The 21,192-nt window shown below is 41.6% G+C and overlaps 1 protein-coding gene and 1 non-coding gene across 3 annotated transcripts in view; both read right to left on the minus strand.

The window, feature by feature from the left end:
• Positions 1–21,192, minus strand: part of ASB7 (ankyrin repeat and SOCS box containing 7) — a 49,660-nt gene that overhangs the window by 19,683 nt on the left and 8,785 nt on the right. For both annotated transcript variants that reach the window (XM_060179304.1, XM_007519594.3), the window contains exons 3-4: positions 20,764–20,886; positions 17,913–18,174 (exon numbers count right to left, since the gene is read on the minus strand). In XM_060179304.1, the coding sequence (XP_060035287.1) occupies positions 17,913–18,123 (211 nt within the window). In that variant the 5' untranslated portion in view covers positions 18,124–18,174; positions 20,764–20,886. The remainder of the gene's footprint in view (positions 1–17,912; positions 18,175–20,763; positions 20,887–21,192) is intronic.
• On the minus strand, positions 1,774–1,881 carry LOC132535027 (U6 spliceosomal RNA). Its single transcript, XR_009546815.1, has one exon. It is a non-coding gene; the product is annotated as a U6 spliceosomal RNA (small nuclear RNA).

Consider the following 21,192-nt stretch of genomic DNA (forward strand, 5'->3'; position numbering starts at 1 on the left):
ACACTGAGCTATGAAGTTACTTACACCTGTTCTAGATACCTCCCATATCTCAAGTACACAAAATAAAGACAGGCAAGAAATTCAGTTCATATGAGAAAGCATGGCATGTAAAGATACGTGTGCCCATTTCTCTATATATCTGACCAATTAACTTCTAGACATCCACTCTACATTTTGTGAGTACAATTTCAAGAAGCCTTTTACTGCCACCATCAAGGATTTCCTTGGAAGGTACTAGCACACATCTTGGGGACAACATTTACTCACTTCGTGTGACTGTAAAAATTAAGATAATGTTATGTGGAATCACACATGAAGTGTTGGTTTTCGACTTGAGGGCTTTTCTTAAGTTCTACTTCATGCTGGCGCTAAGCTGAGCTTGGAAAAACAAATGTTAACAAACACAGCGAGGATTTGCTTAGTCTCAGTGAAAATCAAGAGAACATTCTAACTGCTCACACAATGGAAACTCAGCACAGAAAGAAGAGCTGTAAGTCAACAAGGCAGAAGGTTTGTACAGTTTCTGTCCTAAAGCATTAAGGAACTCAGGCAGAATTCGAGAAATGAAGGGGTGAGCAGAAGTCAGTTTAAGGATTATTCTTAGCCAATGTTATAAGGTAAGAAAATCACTTCACTGGTAATAGTAAAAGGAAGCACAGGTACAAATTCAGTGAGAAATGTGCAGGGCGTCTCTGACTGAATGGAACTGATTCGTGTCTCTAGTGAGAACTGTCCCTTCCTTGAAAACCCCATCTTAAATGGCACACACCCCTTAATACTGGCAACCTTACCATTTTGGTATAACTCAAGTTCAATTGAGTTATACCAAAAGCTTCAGTAGGTAGCAAAAGAAACAAAAGACCTTACTCATTTCAAGTGATGGACTTGCATAGTCTGTAATTGCCACCATAATTAAAAACTTTTTATCATCTCAAAAAGTTCTTTCTGATACTTCCTAGTCAATTCCCTGGGCAAGAGCCTGGGCCCCAAGCGGCCCAGTCAATGGAGCTGTCTGTATGGTATACAGACTTCAGTGTTGGATTTATTTCACACTTAGCATGATGTTTCTGAAATTTATCCATGCTTTTACTGTATGGAAAGTTTACTCTTAATGTACTGCTGAATAATATTCTGAAATATGAGTGAATATACAGCTATTTGTGTATCCACCAGCAGATGGACAACTAACTGTGCTACTTCCTGTTTGTAGCTATTATGAATAAGGATGCTGTGAGGATTCATATACAAGTCTCTGTGTGAATATCTTTTCATTTTATTTGGGGAAATGCCTAGGGGAGGAGTCCTGAATAACATATTAAATGTACATTTAATCTCTTAAGACAATATCACACTTTTTCTTTTATCTCCTTTTCTGTCAGCTGAAATTGTTCACTATGGGGGGAGTTCTCATTACTGAGTTTATAACTCAATTGTACATAGCGCTGGGCAACTACTTGTCAGATACATTTTGTCAGTACTTCCTCCTGACTGCCTTTTTGCTTACCTATACTGTCTTTTGAAAAAGCAAAGGTTTCTTTTGCCACATGTAAAGTCCGGGTTCAATCCTGGTCCCTCCACTGCTACTTAATTTTCATGCAAAGTCAGATAATTTTTCATGAATAGTTTTAGATGCCTGTTCATTTCATTGTAATGTATTGAAAAGATTATTCTCCCCCCCATTATTAATCCTGGTGCCTTTGTCAAAATGTCAAAAGTCATTCACCAAGCAAGAGTAGGTAGGTCTATTTCTTTCTAGTGACTGTTCCCATTTTTTAAAATATGGACCACTTTGCAAAAGTTGCATGTCATCCTTGTACAGGGGCCACGCTAATCTTGTCTGTCTTGTTCCAATTTTAATATATGTGTTGCTGCAGTGATCACAAGAACAGCTCTTAGCAGCTGTATTTCTCAACTCTATTTAGTTTTGTTCACTGAGAAATCTATCCAGACCCCAGTACTGCATGACCTTGACACTGCAGCTTTGCAGTATGTTTTCTAGCAGGTGGTACAGATATCCCCAAGCTCTCATTAACGTACACTCTCAATTTTTAATGATTACTCATGGCTTGGCTTATTTTATTTTTTTTTGGGGGGGGGAGGATGACTGGAAATGAAATTAAGATAACTGGGAAATGGCGGAGAAGTCTTGAAATCTGTGAATTTAATACATTATTTAATTTTTTCCCCTCTTGTTGCCCTTGTTGTTTATTGTCATTTTAATTATTGTTATTGCTGTCATTGTTGTTAGATAGGACAGAGAGAAATGGAAAGAGGGGAAGACAGAGAGGGGGAGAGAGACAGACACCTGCAGACCTGCTTCACCACCTGTGAAGCGAACCTCCTGCAGGTAGGGATCTGGGGGCTTGAAATGGGATCTTTACGCTGACCCTTGTGCTTCACATCATGTGCGCTTAACCCGCTGTGCCACCACCTGGCTCCCAATACATCCCTTTTTAAATGTTTTGTTTTTTTAAAATAATTTTTGTTTATTTGATAGAGACAGTCAGAAATCAAGAGAAGGGAGCGAGACAGAGAGACACATGCAGCCCTGCTCCACTATTTGTGAAGCTTTCCCCCTGCAGGTGGGGAGAATTTAAGGATGTTCTATGCTTCTTTAACTTTTATATGATGACAACATCAGAAGAATCTGGAAATGTCTATATTGATATGCAGGTTAAGTTCCAAAATCCTTCCACAGAACATTTGGAAGCTGGTGAAAAAAAGAAACTTTTAGTTTGCCTGAAATAAATGATCCCCTAGTTAATCAGAAAACCAGGAAAGAAAACAATTAACTTGGGGCAAAACTGTATCCATGTGAACTGAAGGATGTTAACTAAATATATAAAGGTATTTAGTCCCTGAACTATACATGTATCAACTCATTAAGTTGGATACTTTATACAATGTTAATTATACCTCATTAAAACTGGGTGGGGGTGGTAGAGAGAGGAGACATATTAGATGGCTATTTGACACTATCTCCCCCCCCAAAAGGTGTTATACCACTAACCATGGATTCCTAGGTCTGGAAAGGGCACAAATAGCAACTTCATCATTAATGAGAGAGGGAAAGGGGAGAAATCACCTTGACTATATATAGTTCATTCAAAGAGGAGTTTCCAAACAATATTTATATTGGCCTACTAAGTTCACTAAGTTCACCCCCCCCACCCCCCCAGCTGATCTATATAATATTTTTCTAATACTCTGGGAAAACTTCTTTAGGTAGAGAGACACAAAGAATGAGTGAGTGAGTGAGTGAGTGAGTGAGTGAAAGAGATCATATTACTGAAGCTTCCTTCAATGAAGTGGGGGCCAAGCTCAAACCCAACTCTTACACTTGACACAACAGAACACCTTCCAAGTGAGCTATTTTGCCAGCCCAGACCTGGGGTATTTATGTAGTTTTCTGAACTTCTCCCCAAGTATTTTATGGCTTTCAGTGGATAGGTAGCTTAAACTTTTGTTGCTATCCTGACCCCACATTTTTAAACTTCATACCCCACATGCCTAAGTGGGGGTGTGGAGAAACAAAATTGATTTTTGTGTATTGCCCTGAGGACTCTGCAATCTAGCTAAACTCACTTTTGGTTTTAGTGCATCTGGGTGGCTGCTTTATAATTGTCTGCCAGTTACGTTCTCTGGAAACACTATTTTACTTACTCCTTTCCAGCCTATAGATTTCTTAGTATTCATTGTTCGCACTACAATAGCTAGAAAGCACAACTGATTGTTGAATGCAAGAGGTAAACACTTACACCATTTTGTTCCAAACCTTGGAGAAAAATCTAGGTGTCTTTCCTTCAGTGATGTCAGTTATGTTTGGCTTGCGACTGGCTGAGTCATGAGCGTGAGCAGGTATTGTACAAGTACACACGCACTTTCTGCATCTATTGAAATAACCATCTGATGTTTCTTTTCCTTCAGTGAAAAGTTAAATGACCAATTACTCACCATACTGACTTCCAGATGTTAAGCAAACTCTGCATTCCTGGAAACAAATATCCCTTGGCCATGATGTAATATTCTTTTTTATCTACAAAGAAACAGCTTACCGAATTTTCTCAGGATTTTTTTTCTTTCTTTTTGTATCTATTGTTATGAGGGACACTGGCCTGTAGCTTTTATTTCTTACAGTGTCATTATTTGGTTTTTGTATCCAGGGCAACTAGACTCAGGGAATAAGTTTGGAAGTGTCCCCTCTTGTACTTTCTAAAAAAAAAAAAAAAGAAAGAAAGAAAGGAAGAAAGAAAGAAAAGTCTGGGTAGTTTTGTTCCTTATTCCCTAAATAATTAAGATAATCCAACTGAGAAGTAAACTGGGTTTGAAATAAGCAGAGCAAAAAAGTTTTAACTGTGTACTGATTTCTTAGATATATGGCTATTAAACTGTTCTGACTTTTCTTGGGCCTGTTTTAATAATTTGGGTATTTAAAGGAATCTGCCCATTTCTTCCAAGTGGCATAAAGGCCTTATATCCCTTATCCTTTCAGTGTCAGTAGAGTCTGCAGTGAAAAAAACAAAACAAAACAAAACAAAACCATGTTTCCTGTGCTTGATACAAGTTATGTGTCTTTTCTCTTAAATTTTCTTCATCTAGCCGGAGATTTATCTGCTTTACTAACTGTCTTAAAGAATTAGCTATGGCATGATCCAGGAGGTGGCACAGTGGATAAAGCATTGGACTCTCAAGCATGAGGTCCTGAGTTCAATCCCCAGCAGCACATGTACCAGAGTGATGTCTGGCTCTTTCTCTCTCCTCCTATGTTTCTCATTAGTAAATAAATAAAATCTTAAAAAAAAGAATTAGCTGTGGCTTTGGTTCCATCCATTTTCTATCATATGTCCATCTTCAATTAAACTAACCTCCCTTTTACTATAATATTATTCTTTTTACTTTTGCCACCAAGATTATTGCTGGGGCTTAGTGCCTACATAGTTCCATGGTTGCAAACATCTATTGCTTTCCTTACTTTTCTTTTTTTTTTTTTTTGACAGTGGTCAGAGACAGAGAGAGAGAAGAGTGTGAGAGACAGGGAGGAGAGATGCCTGCAGAACTGCTCCACTGTTCATGGAAGTGGAGACTTGAACTTGGATCCTTCCACAAGATAAATTGAGCACTCTACTGGGTGAGCCACCACCTGGCTCTACTTATTGTCTATTCTTACTGTGGATTGAATTCTAACAGTACAGAGAAACTGTTTCACAGGCCTCCTTGCTCTTTCTTCCTCTGTGCAATTACTTAGACCACAGACAGCTTTTATACCAGTTTTACAGCTGCTGTTTTATGTTGTCTTAAGAAATGAAAAGGGGAAAAACATGTCTTCTAGCCATTTGAAGTAAATGCATCTAAGGTGGGCCCTCCCATAATTTGGGCCTCCTGGTATTCAAGCCTTTGTGTAGTTCTCTCCTGAGTCTGAGTGGGACCTGTGACTTCCTTCTAGCCAACAGAACCCGGCAGAGGGGATGGAATGTCACTACGGTGATTACATTACAACACATGAGACTTCATCTGCTGGCTTGCTTAGAACCTCTCCCAGCCGCCTTGGTGAGGTGAGCCGACACGTTGCAGTGACCCACAGAACAAGGTTACCAACAGGAACCCCAGTCACTGGCCAGCAAGAAGCTGAAGCTCTTGGCTCTATAAGCAGAAGGATATTAATCTGCCAACAACCTGTAATGGCTTGGAAGAAAATTCTTCTCCAGTCAAGCTTAAGAGAATAGTTTGGCCAGCACCTCAAGACTTGTGAGGTAATAACTTGTGTGTTGTATTAAGCTGCATGTTTGTGGAATTTACTGCGTAGCAAGAAGAATCAAGTGGATTTTTATATGCACCTGTGTAGTTACCTTTGCCAAGAATCTTTGTTTGTGGTATGTGTATTACAAGTGGTCTTTTTCTTTTCACCTGAAGGCCTCCTCTTAAGGTACTTATGTGAAAGGTCTGAGAGCAACACTTTACTACATTCATCTGAGACTGTCTATATTTCACTCATCTCTTCCCCCCACGCCCCAAGATTCTAGTAAACTAGCTATGCAAACTCAAAGAGTTAAAGTGTGTCAGCCTGCTGCCTACTGGTCACTGTCACTTCTCTGCAGGTTCTTAAGATTTGTTGCTTGTGGCTTCCCACGGTTGTTTATATTGCGTGGAGATGAGTCGATCAGATTTAAGAGTTCACAGAGCTTCTCAGATGTATAGCTGACTATTTTTTCACCAAGTGTAGGAAGTTTTCAATCATTACTTCAAGCATTTTTGCTGCCATTACTCTTCTCTTTTCTGACACTCCCATGATGCCTCATGCTGAGAGTGTATCTCAGTAGTGATAGTTTATGAAGCTATCAGCTCATTTTTTTCATATATTCTCCTGACTAAATACTAGCTCTTGATCAATTTTTCATGGTCACTGATTGCTGCTTCTACTGGTTCAAATATGATATTAATCATGCTTATGAATTTGTTTTTGATTTGCACTTTTCAACTATAGAATCCCTATTTGGGGACACATTTCTTTCCACCTACGTACGTGTGTGTGTGTGTGTGTGTGTGTGTGTGTGTGTGTGTGTGTGTGTGTGTGTGTGTGTGTGTGTGTATCTCTTCATTGGCAGTCTCTGAATCACCGCCATCTAATTTTTCTTTTCATTCTTTGACCATGGCTTCTTTAGGTCTTTGAACACATAGTAATCGCTGCTCTGGAAGTTTTGTTAAGTAAACGTAACATATGGGCTCCCTTAAAGATTCTATTAACTGGCTAGCTTCCTATGTAGGGACCCACAGTTCTTGTTTTTGGCACGCCTCTTAATCTAGACTATACTGTAGCAGCCTCTTAATCTAGACTGTACTGTAGCAGCCTCTTAATCTAGACTGTACTTTAGCAGCCTCTTAATCTAGACTGTACTGTAGCAGCCTCTTAATCTAGACTGTACTGTAGCAGCCTCTTAATCTAGACTGTACTGTAGCAGCCTCTTAATCTAGACTGTACTGTAGCAGCCTCTTAATCTAGACTGTACTGTAGCAGCCTCTTAATCTAGACTGTACTGTAGCAGTCTCTTAATCTAGACTGTACTGTAGCAGCCTCTTAATCTAGACTGTACTGTAGCAGCCCTGGACAGTGATCCTCCCCTGATCCAGGTGGGCTGCTCTGCTGTTTGTTTTAGTGAACTGCCTCCACCAGTTCTCTACAGTCCACCTCCTTTACAATATGAGTCACACCTCTCTTTATTTTCTTACTCTTATCAATGTCTTAACAACAAAATTATCACCATTGTTATTACATTTAAAGTCTGGCTTCCTAGGGACCATTCCCAGGAATCAATTACTTTGGGGCCAAACCACTTATGTTTGGCTAAAGAGGATGTGCTTAAGCATCATGGGTGAGTAAGCTTCCTACTCTTTGGCAAGGGGACCTTGTGTGTTGGCTGAACACATACTCCAGTTATCAGACAACTTTCAAGGATACCCTGGGGTCTCATTTTCTGGCCTCCTGTTCACCCAGGGATGAATAAATGACTGGGGTCCCCTTGGCTCTTTCTCAAGCATGGGTGTAGCTTTACACATCCCTAGGAATACGTCCAAGTTCACAGGGAGGTCTCATTCGCCAGTAGAGGTTGCTCTGTTGCTGGCCCCACCTGACATCCTCTGATCTGTCGATGGTCCTTCTGGATCATTTACCACCCACGCCAAAATCACAGTCACTTTCAGTGAGGCCCTAGGCATGAGATTTTACCACTCAAATCCAAAATCAGGTCGGCACCCTCCAGCATCGAAGAGGCTGCTAGCCCTCCTAGTAGAGACCCACCCACAGAGATTGTGGGGCAGCAGAGAAGAGTAGATGGCAGCAAATTCCCCAAATTTAAGGTTAAAAAAATTAAATAATTAAATATATTTTTACTGCAACTATTTAAGGTTATACCTTTCACCTTCAGCACCCATAAAATTTTGACATGTGGCATTTTCATTATTGTTCATTTCAAAATACTGTCTAATTTCCAAACACTGGAGCTTTCCTAGATATTCTTATTGCTGCTAATACCTAATAAAATGCCAAGGTTGTCAGAGGGCATACTTTTATGGGTACCACTTACTTGAATTTATTGAGACTTGATTTTACCCATAGCGCAGAGTTTATGCTGGTGTCCCTCTTCTGAACACCTGAGAAGAAAATATATTCTGGAGCTGTTGGGTGCAGTTCTCTACAAATATCAGGTCAGCGCTTTTTAGTTTCATTTAGTGACTTACTCACTTGGTTTTTGTTATCTTTCATTGCTGAGTGACAGTGGCCAACTGTGACTGTGAAACTGCCCGTTTCTCCCTTTGCTGGTTTGGGTCCTTGTGTGTTTTGAAGGTCTCTTCCTCAGTGTGTCCACTACGTCACCGTGAGGTGTCTCTTTCGTGATGGCAGTAGTCTATGTCTGGAAAGCTAACTGATATATTAAGGAAATGGCTCTCGTCCCTGCATGCTTGCAATCTGCATGGTATGTCTTTCTCTACTCAGTTACTTTCAACCTCCTGGTATCTTGTGTATCTCTCATCCCTCTCTTCTACAGGCTGATATAACCGTTACCTTGTTTTTCTTATTCTTTCTGACAATGTGGAGAGCTTTCAAGTAATGCCCTAGTTCATTAACATTTAATGTAATCACTGATCTCTAGCAAAGTACTATTTCAATGTTTCTGTTTATTTTTCTTCCCTTGTCTTTTTATAAACAGTAGACTTTTTTGTAGCATCCCATTTTAATTTCACTACTGATTTTTTAAAATATTGTATTATTTTAATATTATTGGATAGAGATCAAGAGAAATTGAGAAGAGAAGGGAAGACAGAGAGGGAGAAAGACACTGACAGACCTACTTCACTGCCATGAAACATCCCTCTGCATGTGAAGCCAGGGTCTTGAACCCAGGTCCTTGCACATGGTAACATGTGCATTTAACTGGGTGTGTCACTACCTGGTGCCTCAGTATCAATATTTTTGGGTGTACTCCTTTGCATCTCCCCCAGGCCCTCAGCCACACTGGTTGTTTGAAATATCAAAACCTGCTCAAAACACTACCAGAATTTGTACAGAGGTAATATGTGCATCCTGTTTATGGGGAAAAAAATCATTTCAATTTTTGGGCCAACAATATCTTAAAAAGCAGGACACTCAGTTTCATAGAATATGTGGGTAATTAAACACTGTATTGTTAGTAAAACTCATGTATATTTTACTATACATGTTGTGGCTCCTTTTAAAAGTTTTAGCAAGGGGGTAAATAGTATAGTGGTTATGCAAAGAGACTCTCATGCTTGAGGTTCCAAGGTCCCAGGTTCAAACCTCCCCCATTCCCCATCCCCCCAATACACCATAAGCCAGAGATGAGCAGTGCTGATAAAAAAAAATTAAAATAAAAAATAAAAAGTTTTAGCAAGTCAAGGCATGTTACCACACACAAGGATGGGGGTTTGAGGCCCCAGTCCCCACCTGCAGGGGAGAAGCTTCGAGTGGTGGAGCAAGTGCTGTAGGTGTCTCTGTCTTTTTCCCCTATCTTCCCTCCCCTCTCAATTTCTCTCTGTCCTATGGAATTTAAAAAAAAAAAAAGGCCACTGGGAGTGGTGGATTCATCATACAGGCACCAACTCCCCCAGCTATAACCCTGTAATCCTGACAGCAATAAATAAATAAATAAATATTTTATAGGAAGCACCGAATGCAATTAGCTATGTTATGCTGGCAAAGGCATGGCATGACAGTGCAAAAAACACTCCTATATTGTGACCTAAGTATTAACATAGGAAAGAAAAGCAGATGATGGAGAAAAAACCAAATCTAGGTCAATACCTAAAACTCTGCTAATAATTAACCCCAGAATAAAGAACTGGAAAGTTAGATGATATGCTTCCAAATAGCATTTACCCTAGAAATATGTTTACATTAATGACAAGTTGAAAACAGAGTGAAAATAAAAAAAAAGCATCCCCTACTAACTAGTGTCAATAATGATAATTCCTTTTTTCCCCCATTTTGTCGCCCCTGTTGTTGTTGTTATTGTTGTCATTGACGTTGTTGTTGGATAGGACAGAGAGAAATGGAGAGAGGAGGGGAAGACAGAGAAGGAGAAAGAATGATAGACACCTGCAGACCTGTTTTACCACCTGTGAAGCAACCTTCCTGCAAGTGGGGAGCCAGGGGCTTGAACAGGGATCCTTACTCCGGTCCTTGCATTTTGCACCATGTGCGCTTCACCTTGTTGTGCTACCATCTGATTCCCATGATACTAAATTCTTAGCACTGCTCGTATATAACCTGTGAAAGTATGGTGATCACGTATTGTAATCACAGCTCAGTTACTTCACCTTTTCTGTGTGGGTGCTTAGAATACCTCCACATACAACGGGGGGGGGGGGGGCGGTGAGTGTAAATGCCAGAGCTTCCTTTAATGTAGTGGGGGCCGGTATTGAACCTGGGTCATGCACAGGTTCATGGCAAAGCAGTGCACTATCCAAGTGAGTCATTTCACTGGCTTTCTCCATGTTTTTTTTTTTTTTAATTGAGCATAATGAAAGTGAAATAGAAATACAGAAAAAGCTTCCTGCACTTAAAGACTTCTTCCTCTGGATAAATTAACAGAAGTGGACTTATTGGGCTAAAAGACCTACCTCAGCTCAGGATCTAATACATACTATTGATACTGTACTGCTTCCCACAAGTCACTTGCACTTTCCTTTCTCAGGCTCCCCGTTCATCAGATTTTACTCTCATGTCTCTCACTTATTTTCATGCCTTTCACTCTGAGGATTCTGCCCACTTTATGATAAGGACCCTTTTCTCAGGTTCCTCTGGGAATTTGCTTTATCGATGAAATACCTAGAGTCTGTCCGTCCCCCCCCCCCCCCCCCCGGGTCGGTTTGCTTAAAGACCGGCTCTGAAGATAAATGAACGCCTACAAGATATGGCTGCTTCCTGCTACGTCCTTCAAATGTTCCACATGGTCTTGGAATTTTTAGAAAACAGGTCAGATGGGGAAGCAAAGACAATCGTACTAACAATGTTTTTCCTAATTCCACTTTTGTGACAGAGTGCCGCCTGCCTTCAACGGATGACTAAGCTAGGCAGGAAGAGCACCAGGATTTCTTCTGACCACACGTCACGCCGTGTCATGGGCGCTGCTTTGTGGCAGTTCTGTGTGATCGCACAAAATGGAGGTTTCTAGGTGCAGGTGTGCAAACTTGGCAGTGATATGGTCCAATCCACTCAAATACCGAGATGAGGGCAACGGAGCTGCTCTCCGCCAGAGTTAGGACAGTGTCAGTATCCATTTGTTAAAACCTGCAGGATGGCCAACAGCTAGATGAAAGCCTAAGGTAAAGTCTGGACTTCAGGAGACTGCATGCCAGTACAAGTTTATCAATTCTGATAACCGTTTCCCTCTGGGGTGGGGGGAGGCCAGGGCTGTACAGGAACTCTCTGTACCTTCTGATCAATTTAGCCAAGAACCCGAGACTCCTCTTTAACAAAACAGCCTACTTAAGGCGGTGGGGGTAGGAATCTCTAGTTGGGTGGTAACCGGTTCATAGTATACATTTATACCCCCCCTAGTATTTTTTTTTCTCTTTTTAAACTTTTTTTGGTTAACAAAATCTTTTTTGACTTTGTAAAGTGTACACTAATGGGGGCTGGGCAGTAGCACAGCAGGTTAAGTGCACATGGTGTGAAGCAGAAGGACCGGCGTAAGAATCCCGGTTCCGGCCCCCAGCTCCCCACCTGCAGGGGGGTCACTTCACAAACAGTGAAGCAGGTCTTCAGGTGTCTATCTTTCTTTTCTCTCTGTCTTCCTCTCCTCACTCGATTTCTCTCTGTCCTATCCAACAACAGCTATAACAACAATAATAATAACAACCACAACAAGGGCAACAAAATGGGAAAAATAACCTCCAGGATCAGTGGATTCATAGTGCTGGCACCGAGCTCCATGATAACCCTGGAGGCAAAAAAAATTAAAAAAAAAAAAAAAGTTTCAAGAGTTACCCGAGGTAGGTGAAAGATAATTTTTATAAATATATATGTGTGTTTGTGTGTACACTAATAGAAGAGTACAATTTCATTCTGCACCAGGACCCCACAGTTCTCTCCATCCCTTCCCCTCACTCCCCCCAAGTCCTTTGTTTTGATGCAACACACCATGCCCAGTCCACCTTTCATTTTGTGTTCTCCCTCCCTGACCTTATTTATTACATCCTGCTTATAATTTTTTTTTAAGTACTTATTACCAAAGCACTGCTCAGCTCTGGCTTATGGTGGTCAGGGGGATTGAATCTGGGATTTTGGAGTCTCAGGCATGAAGGTCTCTTTGCATCACCATTATGCTATCTCCCCTACCCTGCTCCCCCTTGCTCATTCAAAACTGACAGCTCTTTTCTCTTCACCCATCAGGCCCCAAACCTCAGTCATTAACTTCTTTATTCTAACTTCACATCCAATCTATCAGCAAATCCTGTTGGTCACCCTTTCAAAATATCTCCAGATCTTGTTCACTTCTAGACACATCTGCTGTTTTACAGAAAAAGCCAACGGCATCTCTCACCTGATCTATTTTTCCCAGAGTCTTAGGAGTTCTTCTCTGCTGTTCCTATAATCTGTTTCCCTCAGGACAGCCAGACTGAGCCCTGGGGTAAGCTCCTCTTGGGAGCTACACAGCACATCTGCTGCTCTCACTACCATCATCTGCCTGCCACTCCCATCATTCTGCCCCAGGGACCCCTGCAAGGAATTAAGGATGTCCTCCTCCTAGGGGCTCTGCTGAGTCTGTTCTCCCCTGTGCCCAGAGATTCACAAGGTCAGGCTCTATTTCTTTCAGGCTCCAGCAGACAGACCATGATAGAACCCTGTGCTGAATACCTGAATTCATCAAGATAGTATCTCTTTACTCTCTCTTTCCAAAAGCATTGTTACGGTGGCTTAACTGTTAAAAATGATTTCATTTTATTTTTATGAGAGAGAGAGAGAGAGAGAGATGTGAAGAGGACACATAGAGAAAATGAAGAAACAAAACAGAGCACTGCTCAGTCTGGTTTATGGTGGTGCTAGGGAGTGAACCTGGGACCTCGGAGCCTCGGGCATGAGTCTTTTGCAGAACCATCATGCTATTTCCCCAGCCAAGATAGCATTCTCTACCTCTTTGCTCATCTCTGCTTCATTTTTCTTCACCAGTGCTTACCATGACCTGACTTCTTATATTTTACTGTCTCCCCCACTTAGAAATGCCTTAAACTTTCAGTAAGTTCACATACTGTAGTCAATGAACCTTCTAGAACACAAAACTGCTTCTGTCACCCCTGTCAAGGGGCTCCCTCCACTGTCACCAGAGTAAGTTACTGAACATTAACCCATTATACGGACTTTTCAGGTCCGAAAACCAAACACGTTCCCTGTCTTCATCAACCATTCACACGCAGGACCTAATACATCTGGAAAAATCCCACCTCCATCACTCCAACATCCTGTCTCAGCCTCATATTTCAAAACATTAACTCAAATCCCACTTTCTCAGCTTCTTTCCAGAAACAGTGGGGTCCTTATTATCCAGGCACCAAACTCACTCTGTGAGAACTGCCCAGATGGGACCATGGATAACACAAGTGTGTCAATTCCAGCACCACTGCCTGTGAGGTCAGAGACCAGTCTGTGCTTAGGTGAGGTCTGCCTGTGAGGTCAGAGACCAGTCTGTGCTTATTCTCCTCAGAATGGCATGAAGAATCAGGCTTATGCTAACTGCCCAATGAGCAGCTACAAAGCTACTAACCCAGCAGACATTACAGAGTCAGGAGTGATGCCATGTTTGTTCACTGTTGTCTCTCAGTGCCTAGCTCAGAGCCTGGCACATGGTAAGTACTCACTATTTACTGGCAAAAATGAGTGAGTGATTGAGAGAGGTCAACTCATCTACAGAAGTCAGTGAATGAGGAAAAGGTGGGGGAAGGGTGGGAAGGTTATTTTGTTCATTTCCCTGGGTTTGAAGCCTTTTCCTGCATTTCACCATCATGTCCATCGTAAGATAAGCAGATGATGAATTTGGAAACCTTTCTAATCTTACCACAAGGCTGGCTCATTTTCAATGTGTGTTTTTAATAAAAGAGAGACTCGATCTTGTCTCCGTAAGGCTGGGGAACAATCATTTAAGATATTGGAGTTATTGCCTCCCCTGTTTCCTCCTCACTGGGAACAAGATGGATAAGGGTTTCTGCCCTCATGAAGCTCCAGACTTAGAGATGGAGTCAGTAAGTCAAGCATGAAAAGCGCTTGCTCCAGTGAAGAGCAGCATTATATGTTGCAGGGATCTGCATGAGTCTGGGTGGTAAGAGACCTTCCCTCAGCCCGAGAAGCTGGAGCAGAGGCGAGAGAGGTATGTGTGAGCATAGCAGGTGAGAAAAAGAATGGTTCCCTCTGACCTCAGAGAATATAGGGGTTGGGCTCAAATGGTGCTGGAAAGATACTGCAGAGGAGACAGACTCTGTGGGGCTGTATCAGACACACTAATATGTATATTCTAATATTATCCTAAGAGAAAAAGAGGAGCCGCAGATGGATGGGGGGGGGGGGTGAGGGGTGCAGCACTGAGGTCTCATGCAGGTTCAAGTCCACTCCTTCTGGCAAACTCTTTATGTTCCTTTCAGTTCTAGATAGAGACAGACGCAGAGAGAAGGGAAGCTACTGCAGCACGGTTCCAGTTCCACCATTGAGACAGCTTCCCCTGGGGCTGTGCATGGTGCGCCCCTGTGGTGGCAAGGGTTTGAACTTGGGTCCTTGCACACGGTCATGTGTGTACTCTCTTGGCCCCACAGGTGGATTTTTGAAAGGAAATATAGTTGGGCTTCCAGAGCCACCATTTTCACATGTGTGAACTCATCAATGGTGGGTGGAAAATCTGTGCTGTGTACTGAAGCCCAGGGTGGCTGTGTACTGAACATTCGACTCTTCTTTCCTATCTGTGGCGACTCACCCAGTGATGACTCTGTATCAGGTATCAGAAATAATCTGGACATAGATTTAAGTGCAAGGGCAGAAGTGTGGAGATTGTGTACAAATACTGTGCCATTTGGATAAGGTATGGTATCATCTTGGGGGTCCTGGAAACATCCAGCCCCCAGCCCACCACGGGCATCACTGTACCCATAACTGTTTCTGACTTCCAATTTCAAACAGATGGCCCTGCTTGGAGACTGGCTGGGAAGATGCAAGGTGGGAGGTGAGGGTGAAGACAACCGTCAGGAGAGAAATGATGGAGAAAGAGCCTTCTCCACCTAGAGCAAGGCAGCATCTCCAACAGCAAGAAGTGAGGAAACCTGACAGCTCGAGGAGGAAGGGTCAGCAGAACTTATCAGAGATGAGGATGGAGGTGTGAGGATGCCCCCTGGGTCTCTGGCGGATGGTCTGAGGCTGGGAAAAGCCTGGGCTGGGCAGCAGCGGGTGCTGTGCAGGGATGCCTCACACTGTGAGCGGAGAGACTGAGCAACAGTTACCGGGGACTGCTGGTCTGTAGCTTAGATGCCAGGAACAGAGTAATGTATTGATAGAACTTGTCTAAACATGAGACAGACTCATGTGAGTTCCAGGGTGGCGGGGAGTCACAATTGATGCATAGTGCAGGAGATAAAAACTATTCCCTACATTTCTCTTTCTACTACAGGAAAAACTATTCCTTACATTTTTCTTTCTACAGGACCAAGTAAAAGATGCTCTATAAGGAGCTGGGAAGATGGCACAGTGACTCTGCAAAAGACTTTCATGCCTGAGGCTCAGAACTCCCCAATTCTGGCACCACCGTAAGACAGAGCTGAGTGGCACTCTGGTTAAAAATCAAACAAAGAAATAAAGAAGATGCTCTAAAAGAACCAGAAGAGGGACTTCCCCAACATAGTTGTGTTGTTTTTAGTAACACAGAAGTTAAAATAGTCAAGAGTTCCAGTTAGAGAGTAAGGCTTGTGAAGTTTAAAATGTTCACTTTTGGGGGCTAGGTGGTGGATAGTATACTCAGCTGAACACACATATTACCAGGTGCAAGGACCCAGGGTCAAGCTCCCCACTTGCAGGGGGAGAAAGCTTCACGAGCTATGAAGAAAGTACTATGGGTGAATTCTCTCTCCCTCATTATCTCCCTTTCCCCTCTTAATTTCCCTCTGTCCTACCCAATAAAATAGGGGACGGGGTACTATTTACTGTTTGGCCTTTTATAGGCAAAGTTTGACTGCCCTGACATCTCCCTAGACAATACCTTTAGTCCACCTGCATGTTAGCTGTCAGGCTTAGGCAAAAACTAGTAAAGTCATGGGCCCCTTGGAATATACCTAAAAGAGACCTACTAGATTTTTCCAAAACAGAGACCCCAAATCTTCATCTGCAGTATTCCTGCCTTTAGGTTCATGATTAGTCAACAATTTGTTCTGTTTTATATCTTAACTCTTTTTTTTCAGCCACCAGATTCCAGAACCTGACTTCTCTGGGCAGATGACCCCACCAATGTGTCCTGGAGCCCTGTCTTCCCAGAACCCTTGCCCCACTAGGGAAAGAGACAGGCTGGGTGTATGGATGAATCTGCCAACGCCCATGTTCAGTGGGGAAGCAATAACAGAAGTCAGACCTTCCACCTTCTGCATCCCATGATGATTCTGGGTCCATATGCCCAGAGGGCTAAAGAATAGGAAACCTTTCAAGGGAGGGGATGGGATACAGAATTCTGGTGGTGGGAATTGTACCCCTCTTATCCTATGTTCTTGTAAATATTCCCATTTTATAAATAAAACAATAATAATTTAAGTTAAATAGCCAAACAAAAATCAACAGTTGGAGAATACAGAGTGATACCATTAATGTTCCAAGACCACACACTGTACATGATGACACATTTATGGCTCCACAGAAACAAGCCAAACCCAGAGCTACTTCCCGCAAGGGCAGGTAGATAAGGGCTGGGAGTTGACCAAAGAGGACTTTGGTTTTATTTGTAGTTTACTTGAAAACTGGTTTTATTTGCTTGAAGGAGACAAATTCATGTATTTCCTGATTAACTGAACTTTTTGTTTTTTTTTTACTCAGCACTGCCAGAATTTTAAGTGTTCTGTTCCTACACCCACCATTTTGCTTTTCAGTTCTGTCGGCATTCCTCTAACATTCCCCCTTCATTAACTTCGGAACAAAGGCTTTCGAGTTTAAAGGATCCTTGAGATATGAGCAGAGGACTGAGCTAAGAAGGCACAGGCCACAGAAGTAAATTCGTGCAGGGCAATCATTAGTTTTTAATTATGGGAATTACTAATTATGGGACTGGACAGTTCTAGAAAGCAAACGTGAGATGCCAAATAAAGTTTCAGCTGCAGATATCTATATAAAATTAGACCTCAGATCTGATGAACTTCTTGTAGGATTTACCTAGGAAACATTCAAGTTCTGGAGAAGTGCTGAAAGGTGAATTCAAAAGAGAGGGTCTCATTAATGACGTGAGATTTACAGGAGCCTTTGCTAAGTGTGTCCACAGATGCTATTCACTGAGAAACTGGTGCTGTTCTTAAGTTCTAAGTATCACAACCATTTTTGCTCCTGAAGCAAGAGCAACTGGACTGCCTGAAGATTGGCTGCTTTGAGCTGAAATAAGTGACTAAACCCTGACTCTGTGTAAACTATAGTTACAGTGGGGGGATGGAGGGGTGCAAAGGGAGGGAGTGCACTTAACAAACTGGCCTGTTAAAACACAATATAATTATAACAAAAGCTTCAAGAATGACAGCAAAGAAGCAGTCAAGCATTAACAAGTGTTAATGAGTATATCCACATACTCGCATGCATCTTAGATTATGTATGATCTCAGTTTTACATTACTTCTTGAGAAAACACACACACACACACACACACACACACACACACACACGCCTTCTAATGCACTCACCTCCATGTTCGAGAAATACTCGAACACATCTTTCCTTTCCTCTGGCTGCAGAGAAGTGAAGCAGGGTCCAGCCATTCGCATCTCGGCCGTTTGGAGAATAGCCCTGTTCTAGCATCTTCCGGACTGTGTGGACATCCCCGGCAGCCACAGCAGCCTGAATCTGCAGTTCTTCCTGGAGTTCAGGATTCCTCCGACAATGGTGGTGCAACATCCTAGCTGAGTTCGCTTTTTACAAAGGAGTCATTAGGTCACAGGGATCAGCCTTCAAAGGGTAGGTAGAACACATGGAATTTAGAATCTTTGGCTCCTGACTCTGTGTCTACTGAGTATCAGAGAATTTTCCTCTGGTTGAATCATGAAAACCTTAGTCCTGGTTGTTCATATTGGTGCTTTTCAATTAACACACAGCAACCGAGGACCAAGACTCTCGATTATAAAAGGCGTCAAAGAGAAATCCCAGGCATAAAACACTACATTCATACCCTAGGAATGGAGCAGCAGTATTACAGGTAAGATAGAAGGTGTGAGGCTGGGCAGCTAGGAGCTGAGAGAGACAGAGGAGTCAGATAAATGACTTGGCTTGGAAGTAGACTGACCTGGTGCACGTGGAGATTTAAGTTATAAACCAGAGATTTTTATCTCATATCAGTGAGTCTAAAATGGACACTCCGCAGACTATCAAGACAACAGGGTTTGGAGAACTAGTGCAGCCAGAGAAGAGCACAGAACATGAATGCCTGAAGACTAAGAGGTCACTGGTACAATCCCCTAAACCACTATATGCCAGAAATGAGCAGTGCTCTGGTTTTCCTCACACACAATGAATAAATCTTTAAGAAAGAAATAAAAAAAAAAAAGAACAACAGTTTATCTTAGCCAAAAGACAGAGAAGAGACAGACAATGAAGACTAAAGATTCTTAATTATGAAAATCAGTTAAAAATGACAAAACCCTAAGGGTGAGTCCTCAAAGAATTTCAATCATAGTGAATATTTTATTTTTAATTCCCAAAGGGAAAAACGTTGGGGAAAGTGAACAAAGGTGAGTGAGTTAAAAAAAAAATGTGGGGGTCGGGCGGTGGCACAGTGGGTTAAGCTCACGTGGCGCAATGCGTAGGGACCGGCGTAAGGACCCCGGTTCGAGCCCCCGGCTCCCCACCTGCAGGGGAGTCGCTTCACGGGCGGTGAAGCAGGTCTGCAGGTGTCTATCTTTCTCTCCCCTCTCTCTCTGTCTTCCCCTCCTCTCTCCATTTCTCTCTGTCTTACCCAACAACAAAGCAACGTCAACAATGGCAATAATAAAAGCAACGAGGCTGCAACAACTAGGGCAACAAAAGGGGGAAAATGGCCTCCAGGAGCAGTGGATTCATGGTGCAGGCACCGAGCCCAGCAATAACCCTGGAGGGAAAAAAAAATGTTTGGGAGAGATTGACTTTCCTTTTGTTTGTTTGTTTCTTTCTCACCTCCCCATGTTACCTTACACGACACACAACTGACTTATCTCTCCCTTCTTTTTCCTGCCACATCTTTCACACTTATTCTAATGTTTTCCACAAGTTTTATACAATTCAAAGTAGCAAGAGCATACGAAACATTTTTTAAAAGCTGCCTCTAAACAACCTATTATTGAATAATGAAGAAAAATATTTTCAAGGAAAAGTAGATTGAATTCCCTTGACTTTTAATAAATTTCAAAAGAAGTGTGTGCTTAGACTCATATAAAATGAGATCTCCTTCAAATAAAAGTCTCAACTGAACTGGCAAAAAACAACAACAACAAAAACAACAACTACACTTTGTGTGTGTACAAAAAAACATTTTACAGTACTTTTAATTTTTTTTATAATGACAGAGAAATCAAGAGGGAAGGGAGGGGGAAAGAGAGAGAGAGAGAGAGAGAGGAGACATCTGCTGTCCTGCTCTAATTAAGTGTCCCCCCTGCAGATGGGGACCAGGGACTTGAATCCAGGTCCTTGCTCAGGGTAACATGTGCTCAATCAGGTGTGCCACTACCTAGCCCCTCCTTAAAGTTTTTTAAGTACATTAACTTAAACTATCATGCTTCTAGGAAGTCACCCCATTTGTGCTAATTTTAAAGAAGAGGTTAAACTCAGGTCTTAATTAGCAGGCTTCTATTTCTAAAAATAAAGAAATGAAGTGATAAAAGCCTTTGAAGACATTTTGGTCCTATATGTAGGTTAGACATCTTGGGATAATCTTGTTACCAATAATATTTTACTTTGTAAAACTTCTTGCTATAGATTGTACTAAGGTGAATTTAATCCTAACTTAGGTGAAATCATCACAGCTTATGAATAAGATCAAATATCTGATATTGTTTTATACACAGGAAACAGTTATAAATTCATTAAATGTCACTACTAAGAGATGTAATTTATAAATATTAGGCTATAGATAGAAAGAGCTATTTCCTCAGAGAAAAATGGTACATGAGATAATTTCTGGATAATTTACTTTCTTAATAAATACAACTGCCCCCTCTATCTCTTCATTTGATTCCTTTTTCAACTGACACTGAAATTAAGACTCTTGTTGTAGAACTTTTGAGAGTCCTTTTGCACTATTTTAGTGATGTCAAAGACCACTAGAGGAAATAAGTACAGAACACTCATCCAAACCAGATTATTAGAAAAAAAAAAACTGAATGACTTTCTTAAAAGAGTTTCTCTAGGCAAGAAAAAGATGCCAACAATATCTACATAGGCTCACATGTGCTTTTAGTGAGTGCTTTGTTTTATATGCATTAACTGATTTGAAGGAAAAATAGAAAAGCATGGACTGAATGTTTTACCCAGAAGAGCACAAATGGCTGAGGGCCTTGAATCACTTACCTAATGGAAGAATGTTCCTTCTCCTGATATGCAGACTGCCTAATAACCATGGTGCACACAAAGCATTGTGGGAAGGGGGCTCAGACTGTATTCAGACAGTGGCACGAATGAGCTTCTTTAAACCTAAAAACAGACAAGGCAATGATTATGGGAAATTATTTCTGAAAACAATAAGGAATCAAAGTCATGGGCATGAGATACCTATCTATGAGCTAAAATTCCAACACTTTTCAACCAACCCACAGAGCAGAGGAAGAACTCAGACAGATCCTTAGAAAGAAGGAAAATATAAGTATAGTTAGCTACATTAAACCCCAAAGTGGAAGAGAATATGATTTGATTTATTTTCAGGTTTTTTTGTTTTTGTTTTTTCTAGAAAGGCAGTGTTTTGAAAAAGAACGAAGGAAAAAAAAATACATCACATGCTTG

This window comes from Erinaceus europaeus, chromosome 20 (assembly GCF_950295315.1).
Source record: "Erinaceus europaeus chromosome 20, mEriEur2.1, whole genome shotgun sequence".
Classification (NCBI taxonomy): domain Eukaryota; kingdom Metazoa; phylum Chordata; class Mammalia; order Eulipotyphla; family Erinaceidae; genus Erinaceus; species Erinaceus europaeus.